Genomic DNA, 18,788 nt, shown 5'->3' on the forward strand with positions numbered 1-18,788 from the left:
TTACATATGTTCATAACTAATAGTGAATATTTGATAGAATTATAGTAAAATGTGTCTGGATTTGTCCATATTGACATTAGTTGCATAACTGCAGCTGTAACATACAGGGAACAGAACTCACCTGCTGCTGTGCTTCAGGCAGGTAGCTGCAGTGTTTGATATGAAGTTAGATGTTGTTCACCTGCAGCTGTATTCAAACATACAGAACATCCAGACTGTTACACCACTGCACCAAGTCATTTGTGTCATTCATGCATATAAATGCATATAAAGTAGCACTGTACAAATTAACTATATTCTAAAGGGTTCAAAAACTTTCAAGCCGCACTGTATATATAAACATCTCTGGTTGCTATCATCAAGTCACTGTATACTCTCTGACCTTCTTACACCACAGGAGTGCAATCTGTCATTAGTCATCCGCTTAGCTAGCAAAAAACCATTTGAGTGTCCCCGCCTATAGAGTCTAATGCAAGACACCACCAGCCTCACTTATTCACATGATTAAACCAGACAAGGACACACCCAAAACCCAAGTGTCAAACATTTGGTTATTATCTCAGACCGTCCCTCAGGAAGTGAGCCTGGGGGACCATCCAACCAATATCACCTTTAATTGGGTTTAATGCACAACTGTTGTAAAAGTTGCTGCACGTAGCTGTATCTTGATTAATCAAATTAGTACTAGTCTTATAACTGGTGCTTGTACTGTTATATATATAACTGGTTGACCTTTCCAATACACCTGCCTTCAATTAAACACTAATTAACAGGAGCCCCATTATGATCTGATTACATGCCAACTGACAGCTCCTGAAATACAAAAATGTGGGTGTTGGGTGGGACATTCAGTATTCATATAACAAGTTTTGTTTTTAAAATTAATGATTGGTGAAGTTTAATTCTTTTTTTAAAGTTACCAATTTTATCTTACTGAATCTGTAACCTTTTTTTTTTTAAATCCAGTTTTATTTCAAAAAAGTTACCAATTTAATTACTTAAAAAAGTTAATGAATAAAAAGAAAAATTACTGATTTTAATTATGTTTTTTTTTAAAGCGTCCAGTTTCCTTTAAAAAGTTACTAATAAGGTTACTTTCTAAAAGTTAACAAATAAAAATAAAAATGTCTGATGATTGATTTAATATTTTTAAGTGACCAATTTTGTTATGACAAAATTAGTCATAATACTTTTTAAAAAAGCTACCAATTTTATTCAGAAAGTTCCTATTCCATGACTGAAAAATGTATTGAAGAAGTTGCTTGATTGGTAACCTTTATTCCTCTATTTCATTTTAAAAAAAGTTACTCATTCAGTCTTTTACTAATAGCTAGTGTATTTACTACGCATCCATCACTTGGACTTAAACCAGAAAAGTAGAGAGGTTAAGATGGTTTCCTGTAGCCTACAGTATGTGACGTCATGCTTCTCCTTTCCTGAGAAATGTGTCACTGTCTCAAAGAGCGACAGTCAGCGACAGCGGGAGGTAAGAGCTTCTTTACAATGCTGCTATTTACAACAATGGTGTTCTGAAATATAGTATGCTGTGTCACATAATATTCAGAACAAACCTCAAATCTAAAGTAGATAATTGTTCATGGGTATGCCCATTTTTTCATTTTGAGAGAGAGTGGTGTAGCCGAGTGTGTCAACAAAACAAAGCACTAGTATTCTCTCTGGTTATTCTTTCTTTTTTTATGGAAAATGTCAAAGCTGTTTGAGGCAGTGGAATAGCACATGTTTTTCAAACTCACAATTAAACATAACAGAGAATAAAATGAACACTTGTGAGAAAAGCTGTGTATTTTTATGATATTATATTTAGATGCCTAACCAGCAGTTCGCCTCTTAATGTGAGCATTTAAAAAGGGGAAGTATGAAAAGCCAGGAAATTACTTGTGTGGATGGATATGTCTCTATATCTACTGTATATGGCAAAACACTCTATGCTCAGTAGTGAGTGTTTATGTATGTCTACTTTTCTGTCTTTATATGTGTGTGTGTGTGTGTAAAACCCCTAGATTGGCTATGAAGCTGATATTTGGGTCCAGTTTGCTGATTCTGTTCTGGTTCTGGTTCTCACAAAGTGGTGGGTGACTACTCTCTCTCCCTCTCTCTCTCTGTCACACACACAAACACACACACACACACTGCGGATATAACTTTATGTATGATGATCCATGGCTATCACAACTTTTCTGATGCTTTATTTACCAACATTTTTTGGCTATCTTGCCTCCATCGGGGTAGTGTCTGAGTTTGTTTCCACTTTCTTTGTGGAAAGGAACAACACTGACTTCCTCCACTACCCTGATAAATTCAATTAAAATCATTTCAATACTTAAGTATACTTTAGTATAATACATCTAGATAGGTTGATAGGAATTTGCCTCAGTACAGCTCTTAAAAAACACACACACATTAAGTTGATAAAAGCAACAATAGATGAAAACATTTGGGTGAATAAAGCACAATAGTCTGCTCCTTGCTGTGTGTACATTCTCAAAGGAAGAACTTACTTAGCTAACATCAGTTCTATTTGTGTTTCTCTCGTGTTGATCTCTAATCTAATTTAATGTACGTTCTCTTTTAACAGAGACAGAGGCCAGTGATCTAGATGTCTGTCTAGAAAGTCAAGTGAGGATGTTTTTTCAGTCCACAGCCTGCTGCTTCAATACAGATTAATATGCACAGTGTCTGCCCTTCACATTTGTGTTATTTTGTTTGTGAAACTATTTCAGTTTAACATGCATAATTCTTCACTGCAGATGGAGCCTTGTGAGAATTTTGATGGCAATAACATTTCCTGCTTCATTTACTCAACAAATATACTCAACTGCTCCTGGTCATTCCACACTTTGCAGGAGGATGCTCAACTTTTTGTCTGTATCAGGTATTCATTTTTTTTAATGACACATTACCCATATAACATAATATGGGTCTATTGAGTAACAACAGGAGGCAAAATGAGCTTTTCTTCTGATCAAAACCGAATTGTAAAAATAACCATTTAACTAATGGAGATTGAGTACTGTTCACCTTTAAGAAAAAACAAAATGAAAACATTTACAATACAGACAAGTTCAAATGTATGAATTGTTTTCAGTGTGAATCTCTCTGTCTATTCATCCAGTATTTGTGATACTGAAACAACAGTTGACAGCCTTCTGTTTGAGGGTGGAGTCGGATCAGGATCTATGGTTCTGGGTGACTACGATGACATATATGTAGTCCTCCAATTCACAACATCCAATTCCTGCATGCCCAACAAGACAATCCACTCCTGCGAATATGCACATGCCTTGATAGGTAATGCTACCAAGACAAAAAACTGTTATATTTGCAAATATTACTATAGTCTTCAATGACATCCATATTTTTAATCTGCACTTGGTATCATTGTTTTTTGGTTTTATCACTTAATATGATAATAGATATTTACCATCTTTTTATCAGTAGGATTGCTTTTCAGTTGACTGTTTGGTATTAACCAACAAATGTACAAAACACTATCTGTAATTTAAATCAGCTACGCAAAATGCGAGGCAAGATCCTTGTGAGGTTACCAGAGGCTCATACTAGAAGTCCTATTGCTGCCAGAGGATTGAATCTTGACTTTGTGTCAGTATTAGGGCCATTATTGGGGAAACAATGTGAAAGAGTAAAGTCATAATATTTTGAGAGAAAAGTCAATGTAATAACAGTAATGTCATAATGTAATTTTGAGAAACATTCATATAATATTAAAATAACAAATATGTAATTTTACCAATATTTTACTGACATTTTCTCCTAAAAGTCTGTCTCATCCCTTTTCTGACTCAGCATTTGCTTCCAGCAAACGTCTCACTTACAGATTACTAAACTTTGTGCACATTTTTCTGCATCAATAGTGCAGTTTTTTCTATCATTTAACCCCCAGTGAGATGTGTATATTGTCTAGTAATCTGGTGAAAGTTTATAAATGGGCTGCTGGCAGACTGACAAGCACATGGGAGTTAATGTACTTTTACGGATGTGAGAGCAATGGATTATGGTGCATAAATGAATTTGGTAAGCTGAAGGTTTCAGGTATTTTATTATGTTGTTTGTTTTGGGGTTGCGTGTGCCACAGAGGTCCTGTCTCCACCTCCAAACATCTCGGTAAAAGTCAAAGATCAAGGCCTGTCGGTGACATGGGATGTGCCCTACAGCCAAAAAGTCACTAATCCGCCATGCTTTGAATACGAGCTGGATATGGGTGATCAGGTAGAGTATGTCTGTTGATTACTCTGGAAATAATATATATCATTTAGAGTATTTTATTATGGGGAAGACTAAAGCGCACGTATCAGCAGGAATAATGAGCAATAAATAAACTCGGAAAAAAATCTGACCTGATATGCTAAGAAGAATTTAAATGAGGTAAATCTACTGAGCGTTTACTGGTGAATCTTTTCAAAACAGGAGAAACCCATACACTTGGAGGCGGAGCAGTCCTATACAAAGCCGTATGCTGATCCCACCCGCACCTACAGTGTGAGGATAAGGACAAGGGTTACAGAGGATTGCCGTGGATCCAGTCGGTGGAGTGACTGGAGTGACTGGAGTGGCACTGTCCGTAAGTGCTGTTTGTTAAATTAACCTTAAACACTGGTTTAACCAAGGGCTGGTGACTGAATGCACTGTTATATTAACCTCAGTACAATGATCACAACCAGTATGTGTGCATGTCTGTTAGGGCTTGCAGAGGTGAAACAGTCAGAAACTCAATACTCAATACCGGTGATCATCTCGATTTCACTTGGAATACCCATGATCCTCCTGGCTGTGCTGCTGCTGGTCCGGCATCAGAGGTACTGTTTCTTCCTCTCTGTCTCGTACTGAATGGCAAACTTGTTGACTGGTGCGTGATTCATACGCACACAGACTCCCTACCTGTCTTCACACCTGCTCTTTTTTTTTTTTTTTTTTTCAAATCTACTTCAGCGAGCAGTTTCTCACTTGATAAATCAATTCAGTCCCCTCTTTTAAATGTGAAACTGGCCATCCAGAGTCAGACAAAAGGACAAAGCTGACCCCAGTGTCAGCACAAGCAGTGAAGTTAAGTTTGAAAACAGAATGCAGAAAGGAGAAGTGAGAGGAGTGTAGTTGGTGGTGGTGTCTTTTTTTCTGAAATGGCGCTGCAAAACATCTACTGTAAAGTTCCTTGAGGTGCTGACAGAAACCCCCTACATGACTCCTAAAATAGCCAAACAGGGGAAAAACTCAAAATGAAAGACGATGCTAAGCAGATACAGGAAGGATGTACTTCTTTTCTTCTTCTTTGGCACTTTCACTCTTTTGTCAACTTTTTGTTTTACAACAAAAAAAAGCTAATGAAAGCTAAATAAGAAAGCTTAAATTATCATGTTATCCAAAGCAATCGGCAGCAGAATGAGTTCAAAATGTGTATTGACATTATTTTAAATTTTGTTTATGTGTGTCTCTGTTTGTGTTTCAGGGTATGTAAGGTTCTGTTTCCTCCGATTCCTCGCCCCCCGTCCAAGTACAAGTATTTCCTTGAAAAAAATTACACTTTCAATGTAAGTATGAGCCCATACTGTACACACACCGCATGCTCACATCCGACACCACTCATCCAACCGCACTTGGAATACTTGGAAACAAAGCCAAAGCATTATTTCTTGTGTTCTGTTTCCAGGTTCCTGTGCCATCAGCTAAGCCTGAGGAAGAGATCACAGAAGTGCAGGATGCAGAGCAAAACCCCGGAACGACATTTTAAAAGCAATACGGGAAGGACACATTTAAAGTTTAAAAACGCCTACCAAGGTAATATCTAATCCAGCAAAACATAAATGTGTTCAATGCATTTTTATAGCCTTACAGTCTAGCAAATCTGTCTCCGATATTTGGTTTAAGTACATTTGTAAGTTGGGTCATTGTGTCAGTCATGAGAAAATAAACTATATTGATGCTTTAATACATGTATAGACATTTAAAAGTGCAATAATATGACAACAAACACCGCTAAGTATAAAAATATCACAAGCAGGAGGGTTTGGCTCTAGCATGCTCTGCTTGGTCATGTTGCTCAAATGAATTCTTTTGGTTATTCATTCAGACAAATGGGACATGTGTATTCATGAGTTTTTTTTTATTTTATGAAATACACTTGAACTTGACAGTTGAATGACCTTGAATTGTGGAACTAGCGCTTCTACAAAATGTGCATACCTTTTTGTGTGTTGAATCTAGTTGTGAGATATATTATCACCTGCTTATTGAAAATGCATTCACTTTCATCGATTGTATTTCCTTAAAGTTAAAATTGCTTTCTTGCTCATTTGTTTTGGCATAACTTCCAAACTTTCCGATTTTTGGAGCTCTATTTTCAAAACTCTGTCAGGTATTTTTTGGCAACCATTACAACCCGCATCTCCTGATTGCAGTATTCGGTATTTCAAATGAGAACACCAGTTACAGCTTGTGTAAGGCTACTTGTGTGTTGGTTAGTTTTACTGAAGTGGAAAGGCCCACAGCCCCAAGTCACATTCTGGTTAAAGGAAATGATGTAGTACCCAAAAGTGGAGAAACTCAGGTATGTGAATCCCAGGCCAAGGTAATATAACGACTATTCATTACTGTGAGATCCAACTCATGAGTGCTGGGGTCAGTGTTTGGTAGGTTTGAGAAAAGACTGTGGTGTGTGTTTTTAACTCCCACACCTCCACTAATGGTGGTTTCTTTCCGGGGCTGCTTTGGGTTGCACCTGACACAGATAAGACCCACAATGAGGTTAAACCTGTGGGAAGACGTTCTAGGGTAAGATGAATGAGCCTTATTTCAGTTAATCGAGACCAGTGGTGAGTCTGTTGGGAAAAGGGAGGTTCTGTTATGCTTATGGCTTCAGAGACTTAGGCGTCGATTCACAGATTGTGCACACATGGTGAAATACTTAGAGTTTTCACTTATTAAGAATCAAATTACCATTGTATTGTATTTTCACTTGATTTTATCTTATTTTTATTAATGTTATCAGGTGGGTTTTATATTACATTTTATGTTACATTATGTTTTTTACATGCTTTTATGCCCTTTTCATGTGAAGCACTTGGTGGATGTAATTTCTTTTGTTGTAAAGCACTTATAGCTGCATTTTGTGCTGTGTATGAAAGGTGCTACACAAATAACATTATCATTAACTCATTGCTGTATTTCTGTTGATTTCTGTAACAGTGTTTGTATTGTACTATTGTACTGTTAAGCTTGTATCTGCCCTTTTCTGTGTATTATGTTAGTTTTTGGTATTGGTATGTTCAAAAACCAGGAGACTAAGTTTTAAAAAAAATCATTTATTCAACTTTTATTTGTACAGAGCAATTTTGTATTTCCTGTGTACACAGGACAATCACAACAAAAGCAAAAAGTCCAACATGTAGATAGACATTCAACTTATAAAACTGCAGATAAAAGAGTAACTGGGTAAAAAAAACGCACCAAACCAGCATTAAATACATTTTGAACTCAACAATATGTGAGAAAGGCCTAGTTAACCCCAAAAGTCTATACTTAAGTCATATGTAACTATTGCAGATGCAGGTATTGTCATTTTTTTAAATCAGCCAAAGAAATCAGGTGATTCACCTTCAATCCCTGCTGCAGTTTTTTTTTCCTTTCATTTTACTCACTGTAATACCTGACAAGATTAAATATAGATATTGTAGATTGCCAATGACTGAGATGACTCTTATGTTGCAAATATGAATAATCAAATAAAACACATGGGGAAATGAGTGCACTCACTTTAGATTTTATGATCCACTACTCATGCATTGCCACATTTCCTGTATTTTCACACTTTGTGGGGAAACTGTGCTTCTGTGGCTTCAGATAAAATATGTGTAAACAGACCGCACACATAAAGTAGTCAACTGTACATTACTATAACTTCCCCAAGCAGATATAGAACACAAACATGTGTTTGAGTATGAAAAAACATTACAATAAATAACAACAAGTGTGTAAAATATCTTTCTTTTATAATACAAAACATCATGACACACACAAACAACCAGTAACTTAAAGGCTATTAAAGGGTTACTTTGAGGCTATTAGGGTGGAACAAAGTCGTGTTTTAACAGCCAAACACACCTATGCCCACAAACAAATACAAGCACACACACACACCAACAAACACACGCATTGACGAACCACATATGAAGACCATAGGTCTGTGAAAAAGAAACCACAACAACAGAGATCCTGTTATTTTCACAGAATCTATTTTACAAAACAAAACAAAAAAAAAAACTAAGCTGTATTCTCACACTCACTCGTACACCAATTTTGAAAACATTTCAATGACAATGGCAGTGTATTTGAAACTGGCCGTGTGTGGTAAAATAATATTAGACGCCTCTTCTTCATACATAATGTTAATGTCAAGTAAAACAACCCATGTGAAAAATGACAGAGCTCCTTGATGTGTCACATACGTAATGTTTCTTTCATCCTCAGTTTGTCTGCCTGATTAACAGTGTTGGCCTCCTGGATTTCAATAGACGGAGCTCCTGCTACACATTTCTACGTAGACAAAGTCTGTAGAGGAGACCATTGAGAGTGTGTTAGAGTTGTGTGAGTAGGCTGACATGTCATAGCTGAAAAAACAACTCTTTGATGTACCACAAGGATGAAAAAACACACACTGTGCTTGTACCGCATTTAACTGAACTTTTGCACATTGACACAAAGGGAAACGGACAGGTATAATATTTGGACATATAAAGTAGCACATAAAGTGTGTGTGTCTGTTGTGTCATACCTTCTTGTAGCTGCGTTTTGTCCAATGGATCTGTGAGCGGGACTAAACCGACATCAGAGGCTGTGCCACTTCTTAAGTTCTCTATCAGTGTCTCCAGAGTCCTACAACTCGGCAGTCTGATTCCTGAACTCTGACAACCACACAAATCAAATCATAAATACCATCCTTCCTTTTATGTGTGTGTGTGTGTGTGTGGATATGTGCAATCTGCATGTAGATGTTGACCCACCTGAAGGGACCAGCCAGTGGTGGAGTTCACAAGCCTGTAGGTGTGCACAAATGGAGCTTTCCTGCAAAACACCAGTGATTTGGTGAGAATGTGTAAAATCTGAAACTGCACCAACACACGCAGTTGTTCCAATGTAACCATTAAATCTGAAAGAGAAATTTTATGTTGATCTGAGGTAGAGGGTGACTCAGTGAGTTCAGTTTTTCTCCAACACGGTGGAGGTCAAAATAGTCCTCGGTTACTCATAAATGTTTATGCAAGGCGGTTAAAACAGTAATTTGGAATTTCTTTAAAATATTCATCATATTTTCCATCTTTCTTTCTTGTACATTTTCCTCATTACACAAGCTGCTAATTGTGTTTCTCTTTCTCACTTCTTTATATGAAGTTGGACTAACGATGTAAAGACTTGATTTTAAAAAAAAAAAGTCTTTTTGAATACTTTTTTTTCCTGGTATGTTTCTATCTGTACTCCTTGAAACAAAGTTTGTAGAATATATGCAATGTCTAAGGAGTCCTTAGCATTTTACTGTGCACGTTTTTAGCTTTCTGCTAGTAAAGTGGACATACTGTCTCAAATGGTTTTATTTTTTATTTTTTTTATTTTTAATCACGCCGCTGTTAGTTGAGTTTCACTGTAGTTGAATTTGGCGATGACCTTTCACACGAGCACAAACACGTCTCCGAAGGCATTCTGATAAAAATGAGACTTGTGTGGTTGTGTTTCCGATCAGCAAGGCAAATGACCGATACTCCTGATTCTCTCTTTCTCTGCAAATGTAAATACTACATGTCTGTTCTGATGAAGAGGGAGAAAAACTTGCTGAAATAATTCAATGACTATTAAATGTCTGTGTTTTTATGCCTATATGTGTATTGAGTTTTTCAAAAAAAAAAAAACAAGGTTCTATCTGTGGAGTGACACTTTGGTGCTCAGAAGTTTTCCGTGAAGTGTAGTGTTACAACACAGCGAGGCAAGCTGATATCTTTTTCTCAAGACATCTGATTGTTGAGATAATGAAATGCTATTTATAAATACAGTACATTTCATTTAATATAATCTGATGGAGGCACACACTTGAACTTGTGGTTAACAGATACACGACATGCAAATAACATGACAGCGTACAAAATGTTCAGCGTCATTTCTTGCATTAAATAAAGAACGATCCAACAAACTTGTGAGAGTGCAACATAACTGAATAAAAATGTCACTCTTTGGTCAAATTTGTATCAGCCTAACCTAATTACAGCTCACCTCACACACAGGCAGTAGGCCCCCTGCACGGTGTCGCTGTCCCTCAGCAGAAAGCTGCCATCATGTCCAAACCTCTCCAGCAGCCTCTCTGTGGCCTCACTTCCAATTCTCCCAAAGTAAAAAGACTGGACCAGCACGCCCTCCCTCTCCATGTTGCCTCTGTGGCAGGCACTCGTCTGTGTCTTGGGGGGTGAAGGTGCAGCAGAATTTTGAAGCAGATGAGTGTGTGACAGGTTAAGCAGGAAAAGCTTTTCTGGTTTTCACACTTTTCTGGCATGCAGCTGCAGCTCACATGACCCCACGTGCACTTTCTTGCACAATGGCCTTTATCTGTTGAAAAATGAAAGTATAGTTTCTGGCTTTGTTCACAAGGTGCTGTTTTTAAATCAGTTTCTGTTTTGCAAGTTACAAAACAGAAAAATACAGTCAAAAATACAACTAATACAACTAATTGCTCAGTTCTGCTCTACAGCCCCTCGTGGTAACCTGTGTGTGTGAAATTTGTATTTTTGTCATTTTATAAACTTACAACAATAATTAACTGGAACAGACATATTTCATGATCATGTGTATTTCCACAATACACATTTGGACTTTGTCAGTTGGGCATGGTAGCCTTCTTTCCCCATCAGGATGTGGTGCAGACAAACATTGGGTTGAGATTTGAAAGCTGTATAAAGGTGGTTTCTCATAACCTCACAAGACAAACAAAACAGAGAACTGTGGGTTTAAGCAGACAGATATGTACGTACAACAATGCCCCACACACCCAAAGCAAGACATCAAACCTAGCTGTGGTTTGATCTTGGTGCTGAAACAGTGCGTAGTTACAAGAGCTTTATACGAGATATATTTCAATAAAATGGTTACATTCAGACTTGGATCATTGTCTTTAACAAGATGAAACTGACATGATTACAGTATGTGAGGTGTGAATGAAATCATTCATCAGTCATTGGTGCATGAAACTGTCGAGTTCTGATAATGTCTTATTAAAAGGTACAAAGATCTTTTAAGTAATATACTCATGAAAAACACTGTAACAACTGATAGTAGAAGAGCCTTTTTCACGGGAGTCTGAGATGTAACCATCCATACACACATAATGACAACGGTTGAAAAAAAAAGCAAAAAAAAAAAGGCATTCTAAAAATATATTTGCATAGAGAAAGCACTTATTACGTGTTCATTTCTTACATAGGGGTTAGTAACATTGAAAGACAGCCACCTGATGTGACCGCTGAAGCCTAAACAGCCATCACTAAATGTCAGTTACTTTTAGCTTCACGCACTTTACATTCAGAGAAAGTAAAATAACAATAAAAACACTGAAAGGAACATGGCAGCACTCTCTCGACTCAACTAATTGGTCTTAATTCATATAGTTTTTCCTGTTAAATGTCCAGCAGGTGGCAGAGTAACAAAATCTAACGACTGAACTCACAATCATAAAATACATACAAAAACCTCAAAAGCAATTTACAGAGCAAGAAAGGGAACAACAATTTAGGTAAAGAAACCAAGGGCGATATGAGAGCATAAAGCCCATTGTTGAATGGAACACAAGCAAGGCAAAAGTAGGTCTATATATGATTGTCAAGAGCAAAATACGTATATTGAGTTACAGTTAAGTTTGTCCATTCATCTTTTAATCCATTAATTGGATATACCACCACAACATCCAGTAATTTGGGAGATCAGAAGCAAAATCACTAATTCATCAAGGAATAATGACATCGTAGCAGGAAATCTGGAATAACAGTACTACAGGTAGAGATAATTCAAAATTCAAGTCTGTCAGAGTGTCAGAGTGACAAGTTATCAAGTTAAATGTAGGAAAGAAGATGATGGTTTTTCTAGGTTAAGATTAGGACATACAGAACTCAGTGCTACTTTATATACCATGAAAAAAGACAGTGTCAGATAAATGTGTCACTTGTAACTGGAAGGAAACTGTTGAACATGTGCTGATAGGTTGTAGGAAGTTCAGTGTAGAGAGAAAGACTGAGGGGCAGGATGGTAGATATGGGAAGGGAGGGGAGCATCGAAGGTCTGTTAAAGACAGGGGATAAATATTACAGGTTCAAATGGCTTTGTTTAAATATTTAAATGAAACGGGTTTAATATCCAGAATACAACTTCTTTATAAAGTTTTTTTCGTTTGTTTTTGTTGTTTAAAGTCATAACGTTACATACTCCGATGTGGCGGCATGCACCTTTAACGTTGGTTTGTAGTCCGCAGTAAAAGCAAGGAAGAAGAAGAAAAAGAAGAGGAAGAAGAAGAAATGCTAGGCACTGATAGGCAACATTAGCAATCAACTTGAATGCCGCGAAAATGCAAACACAAAAAGACATTTAAAATGGGAAAGAGCTGTTGTGCGATTGACTGTGCAAATAGATTCAACAAGGAATCGAAGTTAACTTTCTACGGGTTGCCGAAAGCTGAGGAGAAGAGAAGCAAATGCATTGCTGCAATTCGCAGAAACAACTGGAATCCAAGCACCGAAACATGGACTTGTGGTTCCCATTTTGTGTCAGGTATGTTGGATTTTTAATAAGTATTATTGGCTGCTTCAATCATATCGCACTACAGTGGACCTGCTGTGAGCCATTAAAAGGCAGTAAAAACAGGCAGGATGCACCCGTGGGAAACAGAGAGGTTTCACTAAATAACTGACTGTTATATTGCTGCTGTTTTTCTCTTCTCTTGTGTTGTGGTGCTGCGCTGAGGCTTCCGGTAAACCATCCTTTAATTTGTGTTTGTCTATTTCGACCTGGCTATAGTTTTTCTCCCTCTGTGTGTGTCCGTGAAGAAGGTGCTGCACATTTTACACCTTGCACCTTTTCCTCTTCCTCTGCAGTTGTCAGTCTGTGGTGATAAAGCAGGTGTAGCGACTATTTGTATTAATTTCCTCATCCCTCACTGATGTTTTGAGCCTCTGAACAAGAACATCATAAAATATTTATAGCATGAAACCAAACATGAAATTTTCAGCAGTACTGCTTTTCTTCCATTTTACCAGAACAAAATCTCTGTGTGGTCCTGGAGTCAATAAGGAGTTTGACTATTTAGTGCCTAAAAAGGGCCACATCTCCTTAAAATGTCATGCTCAGTATGTATCTTGGTCACATTTGCTAAACAACCAAGTTTAAGGGATCCTTATTGGAAATGTTTGTGGTATGTTTTGATAAAAATGGCTACAGTATATCAAACATCTCTTTTGTTAAGATTTCCCTCCCACGATCATCTGTTGGCATTCTGGACTCTTATTGAACCAGCAACATCTAGGATGGTACGGACTACAAGGGTCAGTGAAGCCCCTGCCGATGAAGGGGAAGAAGAGAGTTTTAGCAGATCAACAGTAAGTACATAACTGACGCCCCATAGGGATACAAAAAAAACTGTATAATCTTAATCCCACCTCTCTTTCTCTTCAGAAACTGGTCCCCATAGATGAATTTTTCTTGTTTTTGAACTACCTGTCAACTGGATGGAGCCAGAGGGAACTTGGTCAATGTTTTAACATCTACCAGACAACAGTCAGTGCACAGCTGAGCAGGTGAAAGCTCATCTTCCCCTGGAGTTTATGGACTACGCAGACACCCAGGTAATCATTGACTGTGTTGAGCTGCGCTTCCTCCCTGTTTCTCCATAGTGACAATTGCTCCTCACAGAAGTCCCTCTGCACCTTCAAGGCTATGGTAGGCATGGCACCTCATGGTGCTGTGACATTTGTATCTGCACTCTATGAAAGTTTGGTGAGTGACAAAGAGATCTCCAGGCAGTCAGGCATAATACCTCTCCTGTCGCCTGACATGGCTGTTATGGTTGATCAGCGCTTCCTGGTAGATGACCTCGGCTCTTGTAAAGTATAATATAATATATACAATATTGTCTTCTTTGTATCCTGGGTATCTCTAATGTGTCTTGGACATAAAGGATTAATTCGCAGAGAAATTAGTAATTAAAGCTGCAAGCAGCGTTGAACGGGCCCTCATGCCTCCGCGCACGTCAGGCCGCGGCTTAGTCGAAGGGCTTCTGTCACGGGCATGTAGATGTGTGTGTGTGTGTGTATATATATAATATATTATATATATATATATATATAAAATGTGTGTGTGGGTGTATATATAAAATCAATCACACACACCCATACATACACACACCTATACCCAGTGTTTGCAATATTTTGCAGCAACATTACATGGTTACCTACATAGTTACACCCACATTAATTACATTATTGTGACTCTGTTACTTTGTTTTACAGCCTTGACTTGAGGGGAATACTTCTACAACTGCAATCAGCGGTAAACATAGAGGAGGCTGCACCTATGTCTTACAACATAAATGTCATTTGTTCAAGTGTGTTGGTCAGTGCTTTGAGGGCTTTCAGGCGACGGGCCTTTGATCCATGCAGGCGGTTAGACATTGTCTTTGTGGATGCATGTTGAGATGGGGAGGACTCCGTTGATAATGGTGGCCCTTCCCATGAGTTCTTTAAGCTCCTCATGCAATCCATCCTTGATTCGCAATATTTTGTGGGACCCCAGGATTGCAAGAACCTTGCTCTGGATGCCATGGGCATGTGCATCTGTTGTGTAAAACAGTCAGGAGCCAACTGTACTTAACCCATCATGAAAAGAATTAATGGTAAAGCTAATGATAAATTTCTTTCTGTAATGCCAACTTATACAGGGCTAACCAGGGGAACCTATAGACTGCTGGGTATGATGCTATCTGTCTGCCTTGTCCATGGAGGGGTTGGGCCCCGTGTGCTGTCCAAACGACTTTTTGCACAGCTGTCAGGGCTCCCCACTTCCCCAGTGGACATAACCGAAGTAGATGACATAGAGCTGTGTGAACAACTAGACAAGGTAAGTTATAAATCTGGCCCATATGGTCTATTTCCTTGGCCTTAATTTACTGTGACACACATTTGGCTAAAAATGTATTGTATACATTAACATTAGTCTAATCTTCCAAAATTGTGCTGAGTGCTGTGAAGTTGAAAGTTCAGGATAGTCAAATTTAATGTTTTATTTGCATATGATAGCTAAGAATATACATTGTCACCTTTCTGGTTGCCAGATTATTTTTTTTATAGAATAACAGCAGCATTAGAATAACTAACATTACATTTTGTAGTGTTGGTAAGAGTGATAGTAGTACTTTTTTGGCATGTTTCAGTGAAAGACCGAATGAATAACCAATTTACAGATTACAACTTGCCTTTATATCCATACATGACTTTAAACTAAATACAATAGAACTGTAGACATCAAATAAGAGAAGACATAACACATTCATAAACATAAATGACCAAGTTTGAATTAAGCTGGGGGTTGTATGAGTTCAATGGAGTGGAGTGCACTACCTCACTGTCTATATCTCAAAAAATATGGACCAATTTAAGGACATTATTATATATGACCCGAGCAAAACTGATGTCCAACTCAAAAAAGAAAATCCCTCCTTTGAACCATGTAAAACAGACTTGTGACTTCATAAATTTGCAAAGGTTTAGCATTTTGGGGTCTTTTAGACAGAGATTGGTACCAATCTCTGACATTTTGTTGCTGTTGTTGTTTAGGATAAAATTGAGCAAAATTGAGTGTAAACTTCAGCAGAAACTCTTTTCTTTTGTCAATATAAACTTTTAGATTCTAAAGGCAGAGTCAGTGACAGAGGCCTGCACAGCAATTTTGGAGGCGCGCAACAGCCTGAACATGCTTGGTGCCTTGACCAGCATCACAAGCCTAGAGGACAGAGATGAACTTTTCCAGTCAGCAACGCAATTTTATGTGGAAGGAAGATGTGGAGGCAGTTCTCAAACAGTCGACCTTTTCAGTATGACAACTTTATCATCGACTCCACTCCAAAGCATATTAAACTGCATATCTACATTTATTTTGCATGTCAAATGTATTTTATCTGAGTGATAACATATTAGAAATCTGAAAATATCTGTACTTTTGTTATTTAAAGGCTGAAGGAAGGATTGGAGACATTGGGAGTAAAAAAATACCCTAGAAGCCCACTTTGGTCTGCTGGAGGACCTGTTTTTGCAGTGGAGCCCCAACCTTGTCTGCTGCTTCCTTAATTGAACTCTTCAGGGTCCGGTACTCACCAAGAGGAAGCAGCAGGAGGGCATTAGAGGAGTCAGCAGTTGGCCACTAGCACGACTGGTTGATTGATGTGAAAGGTGAGTTTATGTTAGGTTATTACAAAAGATGTTTCCCTTTTGAAGATATTTAGAATTTGTTTCAACCTCTCTTTATTCCAGTTCACTGCTAGATAAAGTTAACTTGAAGGCCTGATATACCCAATAACAAGAGTTCTAGCTAGCTGGAACAAGCTGAAATAACCTCTTCAAAATCTGCTTCTTCATTTTCACTGCAAGTTCTTTAAAAAACAACAGAAATAGAGCAAAATTTTGATATTCAGACAATGAAAACGTTGCCATGGAAATTGTGGTCATGACATGTCATGAAGTCGTTATGGATTTTGTTTGGATTAAGGATTAATTAAGACAACAACTCTAAAATGCACAGAAGAATGTAATCTGGTTTAGAAACGGGATAATGAAAATTGAAACTCAGCCCTGTTAAAACCTTGTTGTAATTTTGTCGTATGGGAAAGTACTAGTAACAAACCAGCACCCACTGACTTTCAACATTTAAAAGTAAGAGATTCAATATACAAGTGAAATTGAGCTATTTGCTTATATTTACAAAAATAGTAAACATTGCCAGTGGCTGTTTATCTAATTGCATGTATTTATAACGGGTGTTTCTTTGTGAGTGTGTCAGTCTGTTTTTGTATGTATATATTTTAACTGACAAGTATTAATAAAATCTGGATTACATTGTTTTTGTTTGTATGTTACAGGTGGAGATGCTGCCATTGAGGAAGAGGGAAGGGAAAGTCTGACCTTGTCCTTGGAGGAAGTACTGGTGTTTGCCTCTGGGGCATCCGCCATCCCACCATTTGGTTTTAGGGAGACTCCATGCATAGAATTCCTACATAGTACCCTGAATGGGTGGAGGTGGGTGTACCCGGATGCAAACACCTTTGCGATCATCCTGAAACTCCCCATCCAGAGCAACTATGAAGACTTTGGACGCCACATGTTACTAGGCGTAATTCAATCACCAACATTCGGGGTTGCTTAAGTTTTTTTTTTATTGTATTACATTTCCTTTTTCACAAATCATTACAGAATGGTCATATGTTGTGTATAGTTGTAGTACCTGTTGTTCACTGTTCACATACAGGAACTTGCATTTCTGTCTGTGCATTTTATGGGGAAGGAGGTGCTCATCCATGTAATCCACAATTTACCCTGTGTTTTATAGGGTTTTTGGGTTTAACAGTTTAATTAGATTCTGTTGTGGACTGTAGCTCATTCCTGGAGTTTTAATGATGTGAGCGTTTAGTAGGCAGCAAGGGTCAAACAAAAGATGTTATTGTGTTGCATTGTGGGAAGTGTAGGATCCAGTGTTTTTGGAGCTTGACCTATACTATGCACTAAATTGATTTTAACCACTTTATGGCAGTGCAATGTTTAACTGCTAGAGTACCCCTATAATATGGATACGTATTGTTATATATTGTGGTATGGCAAATGTATGTAAAACCACATATAAAATAATGGCCCTGATGTTGCATATTTGTCATTTACAGACCAAAACTTCTATAACTAATTTTGTTAATTTTTTTTAAGGGTTACAGATTTAGTTTTATGCATCAAAACTGGTGTACTTGTCAATGTACACCAATCAGTCCATGAAAACAGTTGCATAATGTCATCAGCTTGAAGAGTACAGATTTGTTTGCTTGTGTTATAAACTGGAGGTGTGGAGTTGTACACGGCACAGAGGGTCTAACAAAAGATGCTCTAAATGTACGTTTTGAGAAATGCAGGATCTAGTATTTTTAGAGTTTGAATTGTGCTGTTACAACAACTTTGCCCATTCTTCCCATCTCATAACCCTACTTCTTATTTGATCAGTGAGGGCCAGGTTTAGTAATGGTGAAATCAGCATGAGGTTACTGCTGCTGTGACCAGTGGAGGATTGAGGCAGCGTATTATCTGTGTGTGGGTATGTATTGTGTGTTCCCTCTCTACTTGTGGAAGTCCTGCAGGTAATGCTGCTGATTAAAAATTCATTTTGTAATAGAAATATTTAGACATGCTGTGTATTTCATGATTTACAGCTTGGCGTTTACACACACACACACACACACAGAAAGAGCCTGAGCTATGTGGGCCATCCAATACTGATTGAATATTGTTCCCAATTGTTGCTCATGGAGTGGTGTGTTTCAAGGAATACAAGTTTTGAATAACTGTCTATTGAACACACTGAGTGTTCTTTTTAAAAATTATAGAACAACTAAATACATACAATTTCGAACTATAATACTGTTTTTATCATATAAATTGATTGATTAAAATAATTAAAGATTATTAGAGTGATAATTAGAGTAAACT

The 18,788-nt window shown here is 37.7% G+C and overlaps 2 protein-coding genes and 1 long non-coding RNA gene across 10 annotated transcripts; 2 read left to right on the forward strand and 1 right to left on the reverse strand.

Annotated features, from left to right (window-relative positions):
- The first annotated feature begins 1,397 nt into the window (after positions 1-1,397).
- LOC122994306 lies at positions 1,398-7,342 on the forward strand. The gene is made up of 10 exons (XM_044368918.1): positions 1,398-1,486; positions 2,022-2,089; positions 2,597-2,637; positions 2,769-2,893; positions 3,134-3,309; positions 4,115-4,248; positions 4,447-4,600; positions 4,721-4,835; positions 5,483-5,564; positions 5,684-7,342. Exons 2-10 carry the CDS (start codon positions 2,029-2,031, stop codon positions 5,762-5,764), a joined length of 969 nt encoding a protein of 322 aa, XP_044224853.1. The 5' UTR covers positions 1,398-1,486; positions 2,022-2,028; the 3' UTR covers positions 5,765-7,342.
- Positions 6,406-10,613, reverse strand: LOC122994308 (SH2 domain-containing protein 1A-like). The gene is made up of 4 exons (XM_044368919.1): positions 10,291-10,613; positions 9,033-9,093; positions 8,804-8,933; positions 6,406-8,580 (listed from the first exon to the last, which is right to left on the reverse strand). The coding sequence occupies exons 1-4, from the start codon at positions 10,440-10,442 to the stop codon at positions 8,537-8,539; spliced, it is 387 nt and encodes a 128-aa protein (XP_044224854.1). The 5' UTR covers positions 10,443-10,613; the 3' UTR covers positions 6,406-8,536.
- Positions 10,614-12,847: 2,234 nt separating this feature from the next.
- LOC122994587 lies at positions 12,848-18,479 on the forward strand. Of its 8 annotated transcripts, none has more exons than XR_006406629.1 (7): positions 13,423-13,652; positions 13,729-13,850; positions 13,947-13,992; positions 14,562-15,168; positions 15,955-16,141; positions 16,280-16,496; positions 17,183-18,479. It is a non-coding gene; the product is annotated as an uncharacterized LOC122994587 (long non-coding RNA). The 8 variants fall into 8 exon arrangements; XR_006406630.1 differs by having other exon boundaries at positions 13,427-13,652; positions 13,729-13,992; positions 14,562-14,601; positions 14,990-15,168; XR_006406624.1 differs by adding an exon at positions 12,848-13,403 and having other exon boundaries at positions 13,520-13,652; positions 13,729-15,168.
- The last annotated feature ends 309 nt before the right edge of the window (positions 18,480-18,788 follow it).

The sequence above is a fragment of the Thunnus albacares genome, chromosome 12 (assembly GCF_914725855.1).
Source record: "Thunnus albacares chromosome 12, fThuAlb1.1, whole genome shotgun sequence".
Classification (NCBI taxonomy): domain Eukaryota; kingdom Metazoa; phylum Chordata; class Actinopteri; order Scombriformes; family Scombridae; genus Thunnus; species Thunnus albacares.